Consider the following 21,420-nt stretch of genomic DNA (forward strand, 5'->3'; position numbering starts at 1 on the left):
TTTGGTATTCAGATCGGGTTGAGTTTTTTTAATTGTGACATTCGGGATCGGGTCGTTTTTTTTAATTTAGGGTCGGGTCGGGTTTTTTTAAGTTTGATATTCGGGGTCGGGTCAAGTTTTTTTAAGTGTGATATTAGGTCAGATTTTTTAAGTGTGTTATTCGGATTCAGGTCGAGTTTTTTTAAGTTTGATATTTGGGTCATGTTTTTTAAGTGTGATATTCGGGTTAGGTTTCTAATTTATATATTCGGGTTGGGTCGGGTCGAGTGAAACTTTATTTTGTCGGGTTGAGTAGAGGATTTCTTGTTCTCTGGTCGGGTCGAGTGGACCAAAAATCTGACTTAACCCGACCTACGATCATCCCTAATTGAGATAATTTTAACTTATGATATTTTTTAGTATAATTTTTATAATTTATTAAAATAAATAATCAATCAATAAAATGAAAATATAATACTTTTAAAATTTGTATAATATATTGTTACATGTAAATTATAAAATAAACTAAAATTAAGTAAAAGAAACAATAATGATAATTTTATCATTTTACTTTACTAAAATTAAATTCATTTAATATGTCTACGAACTAAATAAAATATAAAATTGAATCGAGGAATTAAACAGGGCAATGTGTATGAATGACGGGGTTGTTCTATATCATCAACATCATATCAATAAATTCTCGCCGCCTTTGCTTTTAAAAATCAGAATTTTTCTTCATTTTTTAATCGGGGCCGAAATCGCTGGTATTAAATCAGCCTGATCCGCTGAATATATCTAGAGATCTTTCTCTCTTTTTGCACGCAAATCTCGATGAAACTCTCTGTTATACTGTGGTTACTCGGTTAGCGGTAATATACATATGCATTTATGCTTATATAAGCTGTGTATTTAGCCAGCTTTTACATGGTTATGATTTACTATTTAAATATTTTTTGATTTTATTTTTTAAAATTGTGATTGGATTTATCTGTTAAGAACATAAATTGAAAGAAAAATATAATTTGTGATAAAATGTAAATTTTACCATTCATTTTTAGTTGTTTTAATTCTTTACGTTTTGTTTTTATTTTAATTTTAGTTATATTTTTAGATCTTTAATTCGCTAAAAACATGATGAGTTATGTCAATGTGATGTAGAGACGGATATATGTGACTCTTTAGAAAAATAATTACACACTTTTTATTTTAAGAAGATTGTTTAATTTAATTTATTAATAAAAATAAAAAAAATGACAAATTCATTTTTTTAATTTAAAATCTATTATTTTGTAAATGTCTCATCAAAATAACATCATTTTAATTATGTTATTTTGGTATCTAAAATAACATTATTTTAACAAAAAAAAATCAACAAAAGTACATGAAAGAGTTTAAACCAAACCATTCACATCATTACTGATTTAATGGTCTAATAATAATTAAAATGAAAATAAAAATTCAATAATGCTTAGAATTTTACGTAATATATTTAATCTTTCTATAGTTACTATTAATTATAGTAAATATTTTATAATAATTTATTTATCATTATTTATAAGAATTCATTTATTCTTCCTCTTTGCAATTTAGGTTGCTAAAGGAATAGGGGAGTAGGGAGACTGTCAATCAGAGTGGCACCTTTTTATGGAGCTTTTCTTTAATGCCGTTATTAAAGCAACTCATCTTTGGCTTTACCGTTTTGCCCTTCAGTTCCTGATTTATTTACTTTTTCTCTTTCCCAGCTTTTTTTTATATAAATTTTAAATTTAATGGGTGAAAAATATTCTAAAGCAAAAAATAAAAATATTTTTAAATAGAGAAAATCGCCTCAGTGACCAAAAAAAAGTTATAATATACGATTTTAACCAACTTTTTTTGGATTTGCCAAAATGACCAACAAAATCGCAACGCGAAATAAAAATCGCAACGCGATCCCCAGAATCGCAAATCAGTTTCCAAAATCGCAACGCGATTCTTGAAAATCGCGATGCGATAGTACAAATTCGCATTGCGATTTTCAATAATCGCAACGCGAATATGAAAATCGCAACGCGAACACATAAATCGCAACGCGTATCCGTAAATCGCAACGTGTATCCGTAAATCGCAACGCGTATGGGTAAATCGCAATGCGTATCCGTATATCGCAACGCGTATCCGTAAATCGCAACGATAATACATAAAATCGCAACGCGTATCCGTAAATCGCAACGTGTATCCGTAAATCGCAACGCGTATCCGTAAATCGCAATGCGTATCCGTAAATCGCAACGCGTATCCGTAAATCGCAACGATAATCCGTAAATCGCAACGCGTATCCGTAAATCGCAACGATAATCCGTAAATCGCAACGAGAATCTGTAAATCGCAACGATAATCCGTAAATCGCAACGAGAATCTGTAAATCACAACACTGAAATTTTGGGTATATAACACTGAAATCATAAACTAAATCCCTAAATCGCAACTCATTCCATCTCCATCTATCACTCTCTCCGGCGACATCCGTTCCTATATCCAACGACATCCTTCCCAATCCGGCAACAGGTTTTAGTTTCGCAGCTCGTCTGTTTAGTAAATTAATTTACAACCATGAAATCATCTGATCATGTTTGGATAGATTTGTGTTTTGGAGGGTCATGGGATAATGTTCATGGTGTTTTACAATATATGCCTTTACCCATGAATCTTCAACTAAAATTGTCTTTACAAAAGTTAACTTATGAAACTCTAATGCTACGTGTTTCAAATAAATTGAATTTAGAGCCCCTAAGTGGATTTAGGCTATCTTATCAGAGAATGGTAAAGTTTATTTGTTAACCGACAATGAAGATGTTGAACGATTCATTGCTTACATTAGTGTTTCACAAGATGATGTTACATTGTATGTTGTTGAACCTAGAAGTAGTATTGTTGGGTCAGTAGCGGGTAGTAATCAACTAAGTTTTTCTCAAAACCCACAACCTTTCTCTAATCCAAATGCCAATCAACTTTCAGCACCAAATTCCGGTTTTCGTATTGACCAGTTAGACGATGATGAGCCAACAGAAAAAATTGTGAGTACTAGTCAGTATTCGAAATTTGGTCTTGGTCAATATCCGGACTTTGATATTGGTCAATACACGGATTTTGATGATGTTTCAGAAGAAGAAACAGACCATGTGTGTAATGATTTTAATATTGGTCAATACCCGAATTTTGATGATGAAACACCCGTTGCCGAGGAAGATGTTGTTGATGATAATGAGGAGGAAGTTACGACTGTGAATGAACATGTTGAACATCCATTCTGTAATTCATATAATCCTGAAGAAGAAAAAGAAGAAGAAAAAGTCCCCGAAGAAAAGAAAATGCCACGGGAGTATAACTGGAATATGCCAGAATTACTTCAGTTACCGGAAGAAGAGTTGGCAAAGAAAGCAGTTGATTGTTACACAAAAGTTATTCGTGTCAAGAAAGATGATTGTTTTGATACAAAGGAAGACTTGAAGATAGCTTTGTATACAAAATGTGTGGAAGATGGCTATCAACTAAAAGTTAACAAATCAAGCAAAGATCGTTTCGAAACAAGGTGTATGATTGACAAAAACTGTACGTGGCGTATGATTGCAAAGAGAATAAAAGATTGCAAAATGTTTCAAGTTAGGACTTTTATTGATAAACATACATGTTCAAGAACCCTCGTTTTTCCTCACCATAGACAGGCAAACAAAAAGGTGTTGGGTGGTTTTCTGGCTGAGTTAATGTTTTTGAATGGCAGGGTATATCGGGGACATGAAATTATGACTGACATGAATGCTCGGTTCAAGATTAGTATATCATATTCTCAAGCTTGGAGAGCCAAATGTTATGCCTTGGAATTGTTGAGGGGGTCGCCAGAAGCATCGTTTGCCCAACTGCCGGCTTATTGTCACAATTTAAAGCTGAAAAATCCTGGGTCGGTAACTCATATCAAAACAGATAGAGATGGACGCTTTGAGTTGCTGTTTATCGCCATTGGTGCTACGGTTAGTAAATCAATATAATTTTGTTGACTCATTTTTGTTAGTTACATGCATTTCACATTTAAATGATTATATTTCTTGTGTATATTATTTTGTAGATTCGTTCGTTTATTACTTGCATGCGCCCAGTTATTATAGTTGACGGAGCACATTTGAAAGGTCGATACCTTGGAGTAAACTTATTAGCAGTAGCCATGGATGCTAACAATGGGATATTGCCAATAGCTTACGGGGTTGGCAAATCTGAAACCTCTGATTCATGGACATGGTTTATGGGGCATCTTAGGGATTGCATAGGTCCTATTAGCAATCTGACAATCATATCCGATAGGGCAAACTCAATTGACAACGCTGTTAGAAGGTGTTTCCCAGATGCTTTTCATGGACTTTGTGGTGTTCATTTGTATAGAAATCTAAAATCAAGGTCTGCTGGTATAAAAAAGCACAAATGGACATACTGGAAGGCTGTAAAAGCTTATCGGGAAGTGGATTTCAATAAGCATATAAATTGTTTAAGACGTGTTTTGCCTCAGTGTGCTCAAACACTAGAAGATGTCGGGTTTGAAAGATGGTCAAGAGTACATCAACTTGGAGCAAGATATGGTTTCATGACGTCTAATAGTGCAGAATCAATCAACGCTCTAAGTCGTCATTCCCGGAAATTACCCATTACTATGTTAATGGAGTTTTTTCGAGCCTCTATTCAACAGTGGTACTACAAGAAAAGAAACCATGCAGGTATTATTTCTTTGAATTCGTAACTTATCATATTTATATATTTTACTAAGTATTGTTTATTTAAATTTACAGGAACATTGGAACATCGTGTTACACCATGGACTGAAAAAAAGATAACGAAACGTGTTGTGAAGTCAACGTCATGGAGAGTTGAACCATGTTCAAACACTTTGTTTCAAGTACTGGATAATAACTTAAATGGGCTAGTCGATCTAAATGCAAAGACGTGTAGTTGTATGAAATGGCAAACATCTGGTTATCCGTGTGGCCATGTTATAAAAGTTGCTCTTCATTTAAACCAAGATGATTCAAGCGCATACGCTATGGATTGCTACACTACAGAAGTTTATCGACAGACTTATGCCGAGATTGTCTACCCTATTCCACATCCTTCTGAGTGGGACATACCAGATGACTTACAAACAGTTTTGCCACCAGCCATGGACAGAAGGCTACCTGGCCGACCAAAAAGTCACGATCGTATACCGTCTAAGGGTGAAGAGAAGAAGAGATCGACATGTAGTCGGTGCAAGGAAAGTGGTCATACAAGGTTGACATGTGGATCACCAGTGCCATCAAAATCATCTTTTCCTCTACCAAAATATGGATCCTCATCAAAATCCAAAGCTCATATGGTGTCAAGCAAAAGGCAATCATCTTTAAAATCCCAATCACGATTGGCTTCACCTTTTGAGACTGTTAACTTAGGTGATTTTTAAATGCAAACGTTGTATTATGTGGATTTTATGTGTGAACTTTTAACATTTTCAGTTGAATTAATGACTCAGGCCAACCATTTTGACTTAACCAACTCTTGTTATTCAGTTGTTATCACTATTAGGCATGCATTTGACTATCGCAACACGGAAAATACAATCGCAACGCGAAATGAAAATCCCAACATGAAAATCGCAATGCGGAAATGAAAATCGCAACGAGAGAATCGCAATGCGAAATGAAAATCGCAATGCGAAATGAAAATCGCAACGAGAGAATCGCAATGCGAAATGAAAATCGCAATGCGAAATGAAAATCGCAATGCGAAATGGAAATCGCAATGCGAAATGAAAATCGCAATGCGAAATGAAAATCGCAACGAAAGAATCGCAATGCGAAATGAAAATCGCAATGCGAAATGAAAATCGCAACGAGATAATCGCAATGCGAAATTATAAACGCATTGCGATTTTCATTTCCGCATTGCGATTTTCATTTCGCATTGCGATTCTCTCGTTGCGATTTTCATTTCGCATTGCGATAGTCATTTTTGCCTTCAACATAATGCAGATTGAAATCAACAAATCAACCATTACATTTCAATCAATTAAACAAGCACAAATAAGAATTATGTTCGCATCAATTACACAAATCAACTTTTACAAATCATCTTTTACAAATCAATTAAACAATCAAAAAATAAGCAATAATTCTTATTTCCGATCATCTACTATTGAATCAACTTTTACAAATCAATTAAACAATCAAAAAACAATCAATTAAACTATTGAATCAACTTTTGCAGCTCGACATCATTTTCACGCAGTTCACTTCTGAGATTAACCTGCAGAAACCAAACATTTGTTCAGACAACACTTTCTACAAATTATTGAATTCTAGTTACTTAACCAAACATTTTCAAACCAAAAGTATATAAACTTACCAATTGTTTATGGACATTTTTATAACGCGGATGCAGGTAGGCAGCGTCTCGTATATATCGATTTAGCCATATAATGCCGAAACCACAAGCCTACTGCAGCTTTATCTCTATCGGTGGGAGGTAGATACTTGATGCTTCCCGTCGTCAAACGCTCCAACGCCAAGCATACGAGAGGACCACAATCTCCTCTGGCTCCGCTCGTTTGTTGTGGCGCGGTCTCGTCTCTAATAACTGTAATATTGAGCTTCTTTGGCTTCTTGTTTCCAGAACGAGTCCAATAATTGATCGCATCCAAGAATTTAGCCAAATGAGAGCTCCATCCCTTAATAACATCTCTTAAATCAGCCAATGATATGTAATTTATCATGCTGTCATACACTATTGTCTTAAGGGATGGGAGCTGAAGCTCGACGAGAATCCAATGTTTACGTTCCAAAACAGGGATAAACACCTGCAATCATAAGTAATAATTCATTCATTTGCGCACTTATTTCATAAAACCTTTAAACTCAATCTAAAATAAATACTAACCTTATCGACCTCCCACCATGCAGGATAAAGTTTAGCTTGTCCATTGCCCAAATCAAATGATTCATCTCGTGCATTCTTCAAGTGAACGGCGTGAAAAGACGTCGGCATTATTGTATATCGTATATTTTTATTTTTCTTAAGTTTTCTTATTATTAGAAGACGTGTCACCCACGCATCGATATGCTGTTTTACAAAAAAAGACATATATTAGTGACTTACATAAATTTAAAAAAAAAATTAATCAAATTGAAATATAAGAAAAATATAAGACTTACCCCCCATCGAAATAGCCATTGTCTTCGACCCCTAATAATACGCCCCACCAAGGCCGTTCAAGCAACAAAAAGATATCATCGGTGAGCTTGCATATGTCAGTGAAACACCCCTTGCTCCGCTCATGTAGATAAAAATCAACTGCGGTCTTAGCCCAAAGGGTGTTATCCAAAATTGTGTCCGGTAGTTGTTCCCTCTCCTCTTCAGATACCGGTATGGTACTGGCCGGTAACTCATACGAGAGCCAACTTGAATCCATCATGTCCGGCACGACAGAGGGTTTCTCAAGAAGCCTACATATGACGCCATGTGAATCGGGCTCTTGAATGGTGGGAGGGACCTCTTCAATGATGACAGTGGCCTCTTGAACGGTGGGAGGGGACTCTCGAGGAATGATATGGGGGGCCTCTTCAACGATAGGAGTGGACTCTTGAGGGATGACAGGCGAGTCGGGCTTCTTCTTGCGGTGTCTTCGCACTATTGGGGTGTACGGAGACTTAATAGCACGTGCACGCTGTCTGATGCGTGAACTCCGTCGTGCAAGCATAACCCGACGTAAAGCATCCACTCTATCGGGCCGCTAAATAATTAAATACAAAAATCAGTAAATAAACAGACATGATATTTAAACAGTGAAAACAAAGACAAATATGTTTCAAACTTGCATTGTATTCACCCAAGTCATTATTCTATCATAGTTCACAAAATGCATCAGATAACAAAGAAAAATATGTTTCAAACTAATACCCTGAAGTTAGTATTTGTTTTGTCTATTGGTTGAAGTAAATTTATCCATTCAAGTTTCAATTTGCAGAAGAAGAAATAGTTTACTTTCGCAACACGAAACTTAAAATCGCAACGCGAAACCAAAATCGCAACGCGAAATGAAAATCGCAACGACAGAATCGCAATGCGAAATGAAAATCGCAACGAAAGAATCGCAACGCGAAATGAAAATCGCAATGCGATTTTGGTTTCGCGTTGCGATCTTGTCGTTGCGATTTTGGTTTCGCGTTGCGATTCTGTCGTTGCGATTTTCATTTCGCGTTGCGATTTTGGTTTCGCGTTGCGATTTTAAGTTTCGTGTTGCGAAAGTAAACTATTTCTTCTTCTGCAAATTGAAACTTGAATGGATAAATTTACTTTCAACCAAAAGACAAAACAAAGACAAATACTATTTCACAGTGTTAAAGAATACACAGTTAGCAGAATTGGCAGCAACCGAACAAATTTACTTTCAACCAAAAGACAAAACAAAGACAAATATATTTCACAGTGTTAAAGAATACACAGTTTAGCAGAATTGGCAGCAACCGAACAAATTTACTTTCAACCAAAAGACAAAACAAAGACAAATATATTTCACAGTGTTAAAGAATACACAGTTTAGCAGAATTGGCAGCAACCGAACAAATTTACTTTCAACCAAAAGACAAAACAAAGACAAATACTATTTCACAGTGTTAAAGAATACACAGTTTAGCAGAATTGGCAGCAACCGAATAAATTTACTAAGCAATCTAAGTGAAATGGCTAATCTAAGTGAAATTACGAGTAAATTTATCATTAAGTTAAATATGGAAAATCTTAAACTTACCTCGTTGCGTAGAGTATGAACCTCATTCTGCAACGATACTATCATCTCACGTAGAGCGGCAACCTCACCACGTAAAGTTGACACCTCCACACGCCATGCACCATCGTTATCGCGTAGAGTACCGATCTCCTCACGCAAGGCATTGACCTCATCACGTAACTCCCTTGACTCATCCCGTTGAGGTGGAGGTGGAGAACAGGGAGATAGGAGTCGTGGCATCTTTGCCGGTCGTCTATCATGAGGTGATGGTGGAGAAGAGGCTCGATGATGTGACGGGATAGGTGATGGCTCTCGTTCTAGAGGTGTATAGTCGTCACGATCGGGTGATGGCTCTAGGTGAGGTGATGGCTCTCGAATTGGAGGAAGTGGATGCTGCTCATCATCCGTGCCATCAAAAAACTCTGACTAGCTTGCCACCAATCAGTGGCAAGCTCTTCCTCCGTGGGTGACAGTCTTTGTAATGGAATGTTGGCCTCCTAAAATATAAAAACTCAAACAAAGTTAAACGTCTACTATTAATAACTTGTTTATATATATGAAAGTATTTGTGTTAACTTACATTATTTATTGTGGCATATGGTATTAAGTCTTCCCAATCCAACAGAGTTTTCCTCTTCCAGGAAATAGCCCTGGGAATATCATTTGACGTTTTTATTGCATATGTACGCATGCTGGGGAAAGCCTCGAATATCCAAATCTACAAACAATATAATAACAAAATTAGTAATTGTTAAATAATTAATTATAATTTTAGAAACATTATATAGAAATTCTTACCTTAAAGGCCCAAACAAAGCCTGACAAAGTGTATTTGGACCCATCGCCCCGCAAACTTTTGCGGTCATCAAAGGCAGACGACAACTTAGTCCAGGTAGCTTTCCATATATACGAACCCCACGGAAACAGATTCCATGCATTCAGGTCCTCTACCAATATTATTAGCTCCCGATGAATAGGTTGTCTGGCCTCTCTGCCTAAAAAGCCGGCATACACAGTAGTAGAAGGCATACTCGGACAACATCGACGTCTTCCATCCGAGTGAAACCAGCTTTCTTATTAAATAATTTCTTCAGGTCGTCGACATGTAGGTTCGGCTTCTCCATTGACTCATCCGGAAAAACCCGGGATAACCATGATGGGCGGGCGATATGACGAGTGTACCGGCCTACATCATCGTGTCCGAATCGTAGACCAGTGATTAAGCAGAACTCCTTCCGCCCAAAGCAAGTATACGCTGGTGGAAAATGAAACCATATCTCTTCCTCACCACGTTGTATACTGTCGGGTAGATTTGATGTCATGGTCTGAAGCCACAAATGGGTCAAATTAGCATCTCCACCCGGATGCTGTACTCTCAGCCATGGCCCGAAGCAGGTTTCCTCAAACAATTGTCTTTGAGCAGGTGAAAGCTTCTTTGCAATTGTAGTGGCCAGGCTGACTTTATTTCTCAAGGTCAATTGAGCCGAAAAAAATTTCTACAAAAACAATAAACATACCAAGTTAGATATACCAAAAACTACACTGTGAAGATATACCAAAAACAATAAACATAAAAAGTAGTAGTTTATTCTTGAAACTAAAATTTGCAACACTGTTTTGTCTTTTGGTTGAAATGAAAATCGCAACGAGAGAATCGCAACGCGAGATGACAATCGCAACGAGAGAATCGCAACGCGAAATGAAAATCGCAACGAGAGAATCGCAACGCGAAATGAAAATCGCAATGCGATTTTGGTTTCGCGTTGCGATTCTCTCGTTGCGATTTTCATTTCGCGTTGCGATTCTCTCGTTGCGACAGTCATTCTCTCGTTGCGATTTTCATTTATCTCGTTGCGACTCTTCTGCAAATTGAAACTTGAATGGATTGCATTACTTCAACCAAAAGACAGAACAAAGACAAAGACAAATACTAACTTGAAATCGCAACGAGAGAATAGCAACGCGAAATGAAAATCGCAACGACAGAATCGTAACGCGAAATGAAATCTAAGTGAAATGGTTAATCTATTATTGAAATGACCAGTAAACTTATCATCAGTTTCAATATGAAAAACCTACAATAATGCAAACATTTCAAAATAAAAATAATTAAAAAAACTAACCCTCGGAGGTTGATTTTCCATTTCTGAATATTGTGAGGGATTTCTGACCGTGAATGGTTGTGAGGGATTTCGCCGGAGATGGGGACGGAAATCTTCGGAGATGGGGACGGATTTCTTCGCCGTAGAGAGTGAGAGATGGAGATGGGACTGAGTTGTGATTTTAGGTTTTAGGTTATGAGTTGCGATTACGGGATTTTGTCTTAATATTCTTTTTGTAATTTGAAAATAAAATACGCGTAGCGATTATAATGGCGCTTTAAATATCGCGTTGCGATTTACGGATACGCGTTGCGATTTTATGTATTATCGTTGCGATTTACGGATACGCGTTGCGATATACGGATACGCATTGCGATTTACCCATACGCGTTGCGATTTACGGATACACGTTGCGATTTACGGATACGCGTTGCGATTTATGTGTTCGCGTTGCGATTTTCATATTCGCGTTGCGATTATTGAAAATCGCAATGCGAATTTGTACTATCGCATCGCGATTTTCAAGAATCGCGTTGCGATTTTGGAAACTGATTTGCGATTCTGGGGATCGCGTTGCGATTTTTTATTTCGCGTTGCGATTTTGTTGGTCATTTTGGCAAATCCAAAAAAAGTTGGTTAAAATCGTATATTATAACTTTTTTTTGGTCACTGAGGCGATTTTCTCTTTTAAATAAATTAAGAATTCATCTTCTAAAAGAACATTTAAAAATATATGATCCTGTGGGATAAGTTTTAGCATCTTGGTTTGGTATATAGGACGATGGAATTCAACACGTTTCATTGCGAGGCTTCGTATAGCATACGTGGCAACTTCTCAATGGATAACTGAATATCTTGCTATCTCCCGGTGGCACCTTATACATTCTTGGGAGTACTAATTAATTAATTGGTATAATAACAATTTATGTTTTGTCGTTACAGGCTTACAGCAACCTATATTTATATTTTAGGGTAAAATACAAAAATATCCACCGACTATAGGATAATCATTTATTGAGTTTCTTAACTATTAAAATTACAAAATGGTCTTCCATATATAGAAAGTTCCTTTGTTGAATCCCTCAACTATTAAAAGTTATAAAATGCCATCCAATTATTAATTACATTACATTAAAATTTTGACGTCAATCTGAGTTGTACGTTAACTTAGTGATTGAGACATGATAAAAGCTAATATAATAACTATCATATATCAGTCAACATTTTAACATTCAACTCAAACGATCGATAATTCTTTAACGGAAAAGGATGAGTTTTGAACATAATGAATAGTTGATTGATCATTTTGTAACTTTTAATAGTCAAGGAACTCAACAAAATAACTACCTATAGTCGAGTGATCATCCTGCAACTTTTAATATTCAAGGGACTCAATGAAGCACTAACCTATAATGGAAGGACCATTGGTGTACTTTACCCTATATTTAAATATTTAATATCTTTTGATCTATCATTATATTACGATTTAATGCTCAACTTTTATTTCATTTGTTCAAGTACACATCCTAACTTAAAATTGTAGAGACAATGATAATCCTCTAAATCCAATTTTATTTGCAATCATCATAATTCGAATATTTAACTTTCTTATAAAATTTAACTTATATTCCCACTATATCATTTGGTCGTTGGTAAAAGAATTATAATTTTCAGTGCCCTTGAATTCCTAGGAAACATTTGATAGCAACCTGCGTAGGGTTTGTATTACTCAAAAAAGTAGAAATTCGAAATCGTGGGCGGCTGCACTAATAATAATCGAAAATGTTTGTTCATGCAGACACTATTGGACTGCAATTCTACATCGGCGACGGAATTTTAATTAATAGCCACCGAGCACCGACCACTCTGTCATAATCCTATGATTAATATTATATCATTGTTTTAATACCTTGTGAATCCACTTAACTAGTTACTTCTAGGGCTATACTGACCCAGTTTCATGCTCTTGAACGCCTTCGAAAATTAGGAAATGTGTATTTTACATTTATTTGGTACGTTAAAATAGATTAAAAATGATCGTAAGCAACTTTTAGTTAATTAAATTTTAGGGTAAATTACGCATTTAGTTCTTAAACTATTAGTTTTGATATGTTTTAGTATTTTCCCTTTTAATTTTTTTCAAAAGCATACTAACATTTAGCTTTAATTTTATTTTAATATCCGTCATTGAAAATTTAACACCCTTAGTACTTAAACTTTCATTTTTTCTCAAAATTTAACTTTGAATTTTGAATGGGGGTATTACAATGAAACAAAAACTAAAATTTTTAACGAAGAAATACTAAAATGAAAAAAAATTAAACTTTATGTATGATTTAAAAAATTTAAAAGTTTGATACCAAAATGAATCAAAACTGATAATTTAGATATTAAACGCGTAATCTACCCTAGTTTTAATATACTAAATTAGGCTATCTATTAGAGTTTATTTTCCTTTATCATTGTTATATCATTGATACAAATGGTTGGAATTAAAGTATTTAAGCTTGTAAAGTCAAGTTTAAATCGTACCACCATCACTCTTAGTGGACAATTTGTAAATTTCTATATAAATCCCAGTTGAGTCGTAAGTATACCTTGGTTCTTGACTGAATGAGTCATCCCTGACCTAATTTTTTGTAAAAAAAAACAATTTTAAAATAACAAATGCATTATTTAAATCAAGTGCCATCCACAATCATTTAGCCAAAAGCAAACATTAATAGTGTTGCTAACAGTTTTAATTACATAATTAATGATTTGGAGTACAAAAGTGTAATCTCTTCGACCGTATTATTTTATAATATTTTCATTGATTTTTTTTACAAAATAAATGCAAAAAGTAGGATATTTATCGTCAACTAAATTTACCGCTAAATCTCTATTATTTACTGAAACATTGGATTATTGATAATAGATTCAGTGAAAGTCATTTGCATTATAAATGAAGCATAGATTAAAAAAATATTATAATTTTTATATAAATTTTAACTTTAAATTATTCAACCATAATTAAACTTAATGTTTAAGTGTGTTTAAATTTCAAAATATTAAATTTATATAAAGTATAAATTAATTTGATTTTCGTATATATTTTAAAAACTTTAATGCTAAAACAAATAACTTCAAAAAGATAAAATTCAAATCCACTCAAACGAAAATTATCATTAATTCAAGTGGTAAGTAGATTAATATCGTTTAAGTTAGAGGTGTAAACGAGCCGAGTCGAGCTCGAGTAGTGCTGAGCTCGACTCAATTCGAAAACTCTGAAATGAAGCTCGACTCGAAAACTAGCGACCTTAATATTTTCAAGCTCGACTCGAACTCGAAATCTTGAACTGAAGCTCGTGAGCAGCTCGAAAAGTTTTGAAATGAAAAAAAAAAATTCTTAAACTTAACTCGATTGAAGCTTCAAACTCAAATCTGAACTTTAAATACATGAAAATATTACTGTATTTAAAAAAAATCAATACATAAATGTTAATATTATTAATAATTTATTTTTAAAAAAATAAAATCTTAATATATTATGTTTTTTAGTTGCTCACGAGCTTTTCGATTCGAATATCAAGTGGCTCGTTTCTGCTCGTTAAGAACTCGAGTCGAGCTCGAGCTCGAGTCGAGTCCATTTGATTCGAGTATTTATCGAGTTTTGATCGAGTCGATATTGAGTAACTCGCGATTTGTCTCGTCTCATTTATAGCCCTAACTTAAGTAATGTCTCAAATTTAAACTTTTGTGTATATAGAAAAATTTTATTTAAATATTCACCTACCAAAATCATATATTTGATCGATCTAAGATTAATCGGGATGAAAATTCATACCATGAAGAGAATGGGAAGGGACCTACTAGTTTTTTTTTTTTTTACAAAGTGCAGTCACTCCAGTGCTATTAATTGGGTGATTAATTGCATTACATGGACCGATGCCCTTTTCAGTCATTCCCCATCCATTTTCCAGGGACAGTTGCCTCATCATTATTACATTTGTACAATTCAACCATTACATCCAACGCTTAATTGATTAAACATAAATATACATAATTTGAGCCAAACACCCTTTGATAATGGTTGTTTTGGCAAAAATCATGAGAGGTCCTTGTACTTTTGAAAAAACTAATATGACCCTTGTATTATTTTTATATCAAAGTGACCTTTCAACTCATAAAATAAATTCAAATTAGCATTTTGACCAACATTTTTTGTCATTGACCGTTATGGTGCTAATGTGACAGTTCACTCTATTGACATGATAGCTCACAATGCTGATGTGGTAATCCATGATGGTTGATAATATGGCGGATGACATGACCGATGAGCTAAATTATTAATTCAAACATGACAGATGAACTCATATGAACTGTCACGTCAACACCGTAAATTGATATATCAACACAGTAAACTGCCATACCAACGCTGTAACGATCAATGACGGAGAAACGTTGATCAAAGGGTTATATTGAGAGAAAAAATACGAGAGTCACATTAATTTTTTTCAAAAGTAGAGGGACCTCTGAAGTCTTTTTGCCTTTTTTTTCACGAAAAAGGCTCCAACTGCATTTCGATACTTTGTGTTTGTTTGCCTAAAGTGTGGCCATTATTTTGTAGAGACAGTTTAGCAAAAAGCCACGTATTAGTCAAATGATGAAATCAGGGGCTAAAAACTAAAGTAAATAAGATAAAAAGGCAAGGCGTGAGCGTAAGCCATCATAAATAAATGATGATGGGGAAGATATGAGGGTCCCCATAGCATTAACGGGTGTGGTGTGGAATGTGGATGGCCTTTTCCTTAGCAGTGAGCGGGATGTGGTGGACCAACCGGCGCCCTTTAATGCTTCAATCCCCACATTTAACGACTTCGGACATGATATAAATATATAGTTGATTATTATATATTAACATGGATTTAAAATAAGTGAAATGGTCTGTGCCTGCTCCCTTGGATTAGTTCTGTGGATTAAACTTAACGATTCACAAAGTTCTAATTACTATTAATTCATCGTCCGCATATAAAAACACTAGCAATGATTTCTTCAGTAAGAAACTAATATCTACACTAGTTGGACCATGCAGGTACCACTTTGACCAGTCGTGAAAACGAAACGTTAAGTCAATTAAACGATTGGTTTTCGGTTTATTTGATTCGACAGTCCTGGTAAATATTAGGTATGCTTTATTAGAGCGTTTGGGTCTCAGATGTTGACAGGTCGTATAATTGGTCTTCGTTCCACTTATGGATTTTCAAGAAGGAATCTAAACTTTGTTCGAGTCCCTCCAACGAACCAGCGCAAAGAGTTCATATATGGTACCGGCATTGTATTGTCGATTACTGAAGTATTTCGTGTGGTCCTTGGTAAATAGTAGGATCGTAAACGGAAATAATTTCGTAGATTTTGTATCGCATCCGCATTAATTGAGACAGAGATAGATATAATTTTAATTGATGGTGTGGATGTAAAAAAATCATATCGTCAGTGGACAGGTGATGGGTTTTGAGACCTTACATGCCCCTCATCTAACCCTTCCACCGGTCCACTATTTATCCACTATATAAAATTTGGAGCATTAGGAATTTATGTATAATTTCAAAGATTATTTTGTAAATATTAATATTTTATAGGACATGACATGTAATATAATAAAATATTATGGTATATATTTTTAAAATTGAAGTTAGTCATTTCTCTTATCTCAAATTGGTGGGTATAGATATGTGCCGATGTGTACGAGATGAGTGGTTGGTAATGGGTGTGAGGATGAATTTAAGAATATACTCAGGTAAGCGGGTGCGGATTTAGAAATTGTACCTATAATTGGTGGTGAGTAGGTGGTAGATAAAAAAATATTAAATAGGTATAAAGATAAAGGAAGGGTATCCTCACTCATCCCACTTGTTTACCGTTCCTAATCGCATTATTAAAACATTTTTATAAATTAATTACGATAATGATTTTCCATCGAAATAAAAAAAAGTAAATTATGGTTCATCAATTTATTTATTTATTTATTTATTATTACTATTATTATTATTATTTATCTGTTCAATTATGTTGAATAATTATATTACTAGTAATACATTAACAAATGCAAATATTTTACGATCAAATTGTGAAATATGTTTGTGTTGACACACTACAAATTTGAAAGAGATCGTTCTAATGATCTCATCTTTTTCTTAAGGATTGCTTGGACCGTATCAACCCAAAGAAATTACCCTTTATTTCTTTGGTTTGTCCACCTTCTAATCTAATTGGATTATAAATAGGGTAAACTACGCATTGAATACCTAAACTATCAGTTTAATATCTAAACTTTCAATTTTTTTTTAAAATCATGCCTAACGTTTAGTTCTTATTTCATTTTAGTACCCTTAGTACCTAAACTATCAATTTTAGTCTGTTTTAGTACCTAAACTTTCAACTTTTTTCAAAACTTAATGTTAAATTTTGAACAGGGGTACTAAAATAAAACAAAAACTAAACTTTAGGTATGATTTTGATTTTTTTGAAGATTAAATACTAAAGATGACCAACACTAATAGTGTAAGTACTAAATACGTAATTTACTCTTATAAATAATGTCCAAACAGAACCTAACTAACATTTTTATCTGGGCCTAAATGGACCAGTCCGGTCCAAAGAAAAATTAGGAGATCCATAACCGACACTAGAAGAGAATTGCCCATCTGTCGACTGAGCCGGTGAATAAACAAACGAACAAAAACAAAGGGAGGAGCAAAATACACACACGTGGCACGAGGATATAAATAACCAAAACGTGCCATTGCATAACAAAGATGGCGAAAACCAGGGTCCCGATCTAGTGGCTGGTGGACACACTTTCAGCCCAAGCTTCGATTCTCCCTCTCCCTCCTTCCCTTGTCAGTTGTCTTCTCCTTATTGTAACACTCGCCTAGACCTCTCTATCATTTTTCCAGATCTGATACCCTCGAAAATGGAGTCCCGATCGAGATCTATCCGCAAGTCGACCTGCATTGTGATCTTGGCCATTCTCGTCCTGTCTCTGATCCGCACCTCTCATTGCTTCTACCTTCCTGGTGTCGCCCCCGAGGACTTCCAAAAGGTTTCCTCTCGGTTTCTCTTTTACATTTTCTGTCTCATTCCCTTTCTGGTTTGATCTTTGTTTTTTTCCCTTCATTTGATCTGTTTTTAATTCGTATTTTCATTGTAACGTCTTTGTTTTATAGCAGAATAATAGGACTCGTATAGAACCGCCGTGAAAAAGGAACTTAATGAAGCATTTGTGTGTGAGAATGATGGCTTTATAAGTCTTATTTCAGATTCAGATTGTTCCTTGAAATTTGATTAGATTTTGTTATGTTCTTTAACCTTCATTCGAACGTTTATTCAAAACCTTTATTATTAGTTTAGGTAATTTCTAATGTTTTTTTTTTCATTTTTTCGCGCCATCTACATTTTAGTTTATATCCATCGAGTTATCTAATGCAACATAGGATTGTTATTGCTTTACAAATTGTGTCTCGAAAGATATTTAATTTGCACGTCGTCATAATGGAAGCATACTTGAACGTTATGGTTATTAGTTATCTAGTGCTTGCCATGTGGACCTAATTTACAATGACGTTGATTAAACTTCTTTAGATTCTACACCGCACGCTGTGATATCTGGGAGTGTTTATTGAGAAATTATTGTGGTATTGTTTTTTTGTTGGGGTTTGCAGGGAGATCCTTTGAAGGTGAAAGTGAACAAATTGACCTCTATAAAGACACAACTTCCTTACTCATATTATTCACTCCCTTTTTGTCCACCACCGAAGATAGTTGACAGTGCAGAAAATCTTGGGGAAGTGCTTCGTGGTGACCGTATTGAAAACTCTCCTTATGTGGTCAGTTTTAGTATTTATGTTGATTATGGGCACATTGTTTATTTTATGGCTATTGACTTGTTTTCTTTGACTTGAATTAATGCAGTTTAAAATGCGAGAGCCACAGATGTGTTCTGTTCTTTGCCGGATTACACTTGACACCAAGGCTGTAAAGCAGTTTAAGGAGAAGATTGATGATGAATATCGAGTCAATATGTATAATATTTGTTTCTTCCAACATGGAATTTATCTGTTTTACTTGTAATAATTGTTCTCAAGCTTCTTTGATTCTCTTGACAGGATCCTGGATAACCTGCCCCTTGTTGTTCCAATTAGAAGACAAGATCAGGGTTCTCCTACTGTTTATCAGCTTGGATACCATGTTGGTCTCAAAGGCCAGTACACTGGGGTAAACATTCTATCCAATTCCTTTGTTTGCAGATTCATTAGCTACTATATGCTTACTTTGTCTGATTATATGCAGAGCAAGGAAGAAAAGTTTTTCATTCACAACCATTTGGCATTTACTGTTAAGTATCATAGGGATCCAGAGACTGACTCTGCTAGAATTGTAGGATTTGAAGTTAAACCATACAGGTTAGTTCATCTGAGGCTAGCTTTTTCTTAAAATTGTTACTTCTAGGTGCCTGCGGCTGAGATTATAGTATGATTTTATGGCATTTTCAATTGGTTCAAAACAATGCAGTATCAAACATGAATATGAGGGGAAATGGAGTGAGAATACTCGTATAACAACATGCAACCCCCACACAAAGCGCATAGTTGTTAATTCTAATACTCCGCAAGAAGTTGATACAAACAAGGAGATTATATTCACCTATGATGTTGAATACCAGGTGCCCTCTTCAACTATAAATAACTTTTAGGATTGAGAGTTGCAAAGTTAGTTTTTCCCATTGTGCTGAAGAAGTTATCTATTAGATTTAGACAGTTTTTCTTGAAATAAGGTTTTGACATCAGCCACCTATGAGGTGCTAATATTCTTGTATTTTCTTGTGATGATTTTTCAGGAGAGTGATGTGAAGTGGGCATCTAGATGGGATGCATATCTTTTAATGAATGATGACCAAATACACTGGTTCTCAATTGTCAATTCTCTGATGATTGTTCTCTTCCTTTCTGGCATGGTAGCAATGATCATGCTTAGGACACTATACCGTGACATTGCCAAGTATAATGAACTTGAGACCCTGGAAGAAGCCCAAGAGGAGGCAGGATGGAAGCTTGTCCATGGGGATGTTTTCAGGCCCCCATCAAATTCTGATGTGCTTTGTGTCTATGTTGGCACTGGTGTTCAATTTTTGTGCATGATACTAGTTACCATGATATTTGCTGTTCTTGGATTCCTTTCCCCTTCAAACCGAGGTGGTCTTATGACAGCTATGCTCTTACTTTGGGTCTTCATGGGCATTTTTGCTGGCTATGCCTCTTCCCGTCTATACAAAATGTTCAAGGGATCAGAGTGGAAGAAAGTATCTCTAAGAACCGCATGCTTGTTCCCAGGCATTGTGTTTGCCATCTTCTTTGTCTTAAATGCTCTCATATGGGGCCAGAAGTCATCTGGGGCGGTACCATTTGGGACTATGTTTGCTCTGGTCGTCCTGTGGTTTGGAATTTCAGTTCCACTTGTTTTCGTGGGTGGTTACATTGGGTTCAGGAAGCCAGCAATTGAGGACCCGGTGAAGACTAATAAAATTCCAAGGCAAATCCCTGAGCAGGCTTGGTATATGAACTCAAATTTCTCTATTCTGATTGGAGGAATACTTCCATTTGGAGCCGTTTTCATCGAGCTTTTCTTCATTCTTACCTCAATCTGGCTGAACCAGTTCTACTACATCTTTGGCTTCCTCTTCTTGGTCTTCATTATCCTCCTCATCACTTGTGCTGAAATAACCATTGTGCTTTGCTACTTCCAGTTATGCAGTGAAGATTACCTGTGGTGGTGGAGGTCATATCTCACATCAGGCTCCTCGGCATTGTACCTCTTCCTCTATGCTACATTCTACTTCTTCACGAAGCTCGAGATCACTAAGCTGGTTTCTGGGCTCCTGTACTTTGGGTACATGCTAATTGCTTCATATGCATTTTTTGTGCTAACGGGCACGATTGGATTTTATGCTTGCTTTTGGTTCACGAGGCTCATCTACTCATCTGTCAAGATCGATTAATGTGCAAAACGGGATGTGCTTTATGACACATAATCTTGATTCAAAGATTATATCATGCTTTCTGATGATATAAATCACTTTTGTTGTCTTAGGGTATGATTCAAGTTCAAGCTATATTGTGCTATCTGATGTGAACTGTTAATTCTCAATTTTGGGCCCGGTTTTCTTTTCTTTAGTTGATTGGAGAATACCTTCTTTTTAATGCATGTTGAGAGAAGCTTCTCGTGATTCTTTCGTCAAACCCCATACTGCATGTGGATTTTTATTTGCATTTTATTTGTGTGTGTTATGTTGAAGTCATTATAAGCAAACTATGTACCAGTTCATTGTCAAACAATTGATGTACCTGTTCACAGGCTTGAAGATTCACAAGCCCATTTCGTTCTATTGTTCTGTTTGATAAACAGAACCCTAAGTTACCGCCGTTCATTCTCTGTTTCTTCATTTATGTTACCTTAGTTGGTAAACAGAACCCTAAGTTACCGCCGTTCATTCTTTGTTTCTTCATTTATGTTACC

At 35.4% G+C, this 21,420-nt stretch overlaps 1 protein-coding gene across 1 annotated transcript; it reads left to right on the plus strand.

Moving 5' to 3' along the window:
• Positions 1–17,653: 17,653 nt before the first annotated feature.
• On the plus strand, positions 17,654–20,927 carry LOC120163700 (transmembrane 9 superfamily member 8-like). Its single transcript, XM_039173582.1, has 7 exons — positions 17,654–17,950; positions 18,570–18,734; positions 18,820–18,929; positions 19,014–19,122; positions 19,198–19,310; positions 19,420–19,570; positions 19,745–20,927. Exons 1-7 carry the CDS (start codon positions 17,822–17,824, stop codon positions 20,900–20,902), a joined length of 1,935 nt encoding a protein of 644 aa, XP_039029513.1. The 5' UTR covers positions 17,654–17,821; the 3' UTR covers positions 20,903–20,927.
• Positions 20,928–21,420: the final 493 nt, after the last annotated feature.

The sequence above is a fragment of the Hibiscus syriacus genome, unplaced genomic scaffold, assembly GCF_006381635.1.
Source record: "Hibiscus syriacus cultivar Baekdansim isolate YM2019G1 unplaced genomic scaffold, ASM638163v2 tig00000326_pilon, whole genome shotgun sequence".
Classification (NCBI taxonomy): domain Eukaryota; kingdom Viridiplantae; phylum Streptophyta; class Magnoliopsida; order Malvales; family Malvaceae; genus Hibiscus; species Hibiscus syriacus.

Bases quoted from the DNA above. Each gene is read 5' to 3' on its own strand.
- LOC120163700 (XM_039173582.1), top strand. From the start codon at position 17,822: ATGGAGTCCCGATCGAGATCTATCCGCAAGTCGACCTGCATTGTGATC. The intron at 18,735-18,819 runs GTCAGTTTTAGT...GAATTAATGCAG, and splicing joins TTGAAAACTCTCCTTATGTG to TTTAAAATGCGAGAGCCACA. The intron at 19,311-19,419 runs GTTAGTTCATCT...AAAACAATGCAG, and splicing joins TTTGAAGTTAAACCATACAG to TATCAAACATGAATATGAGG.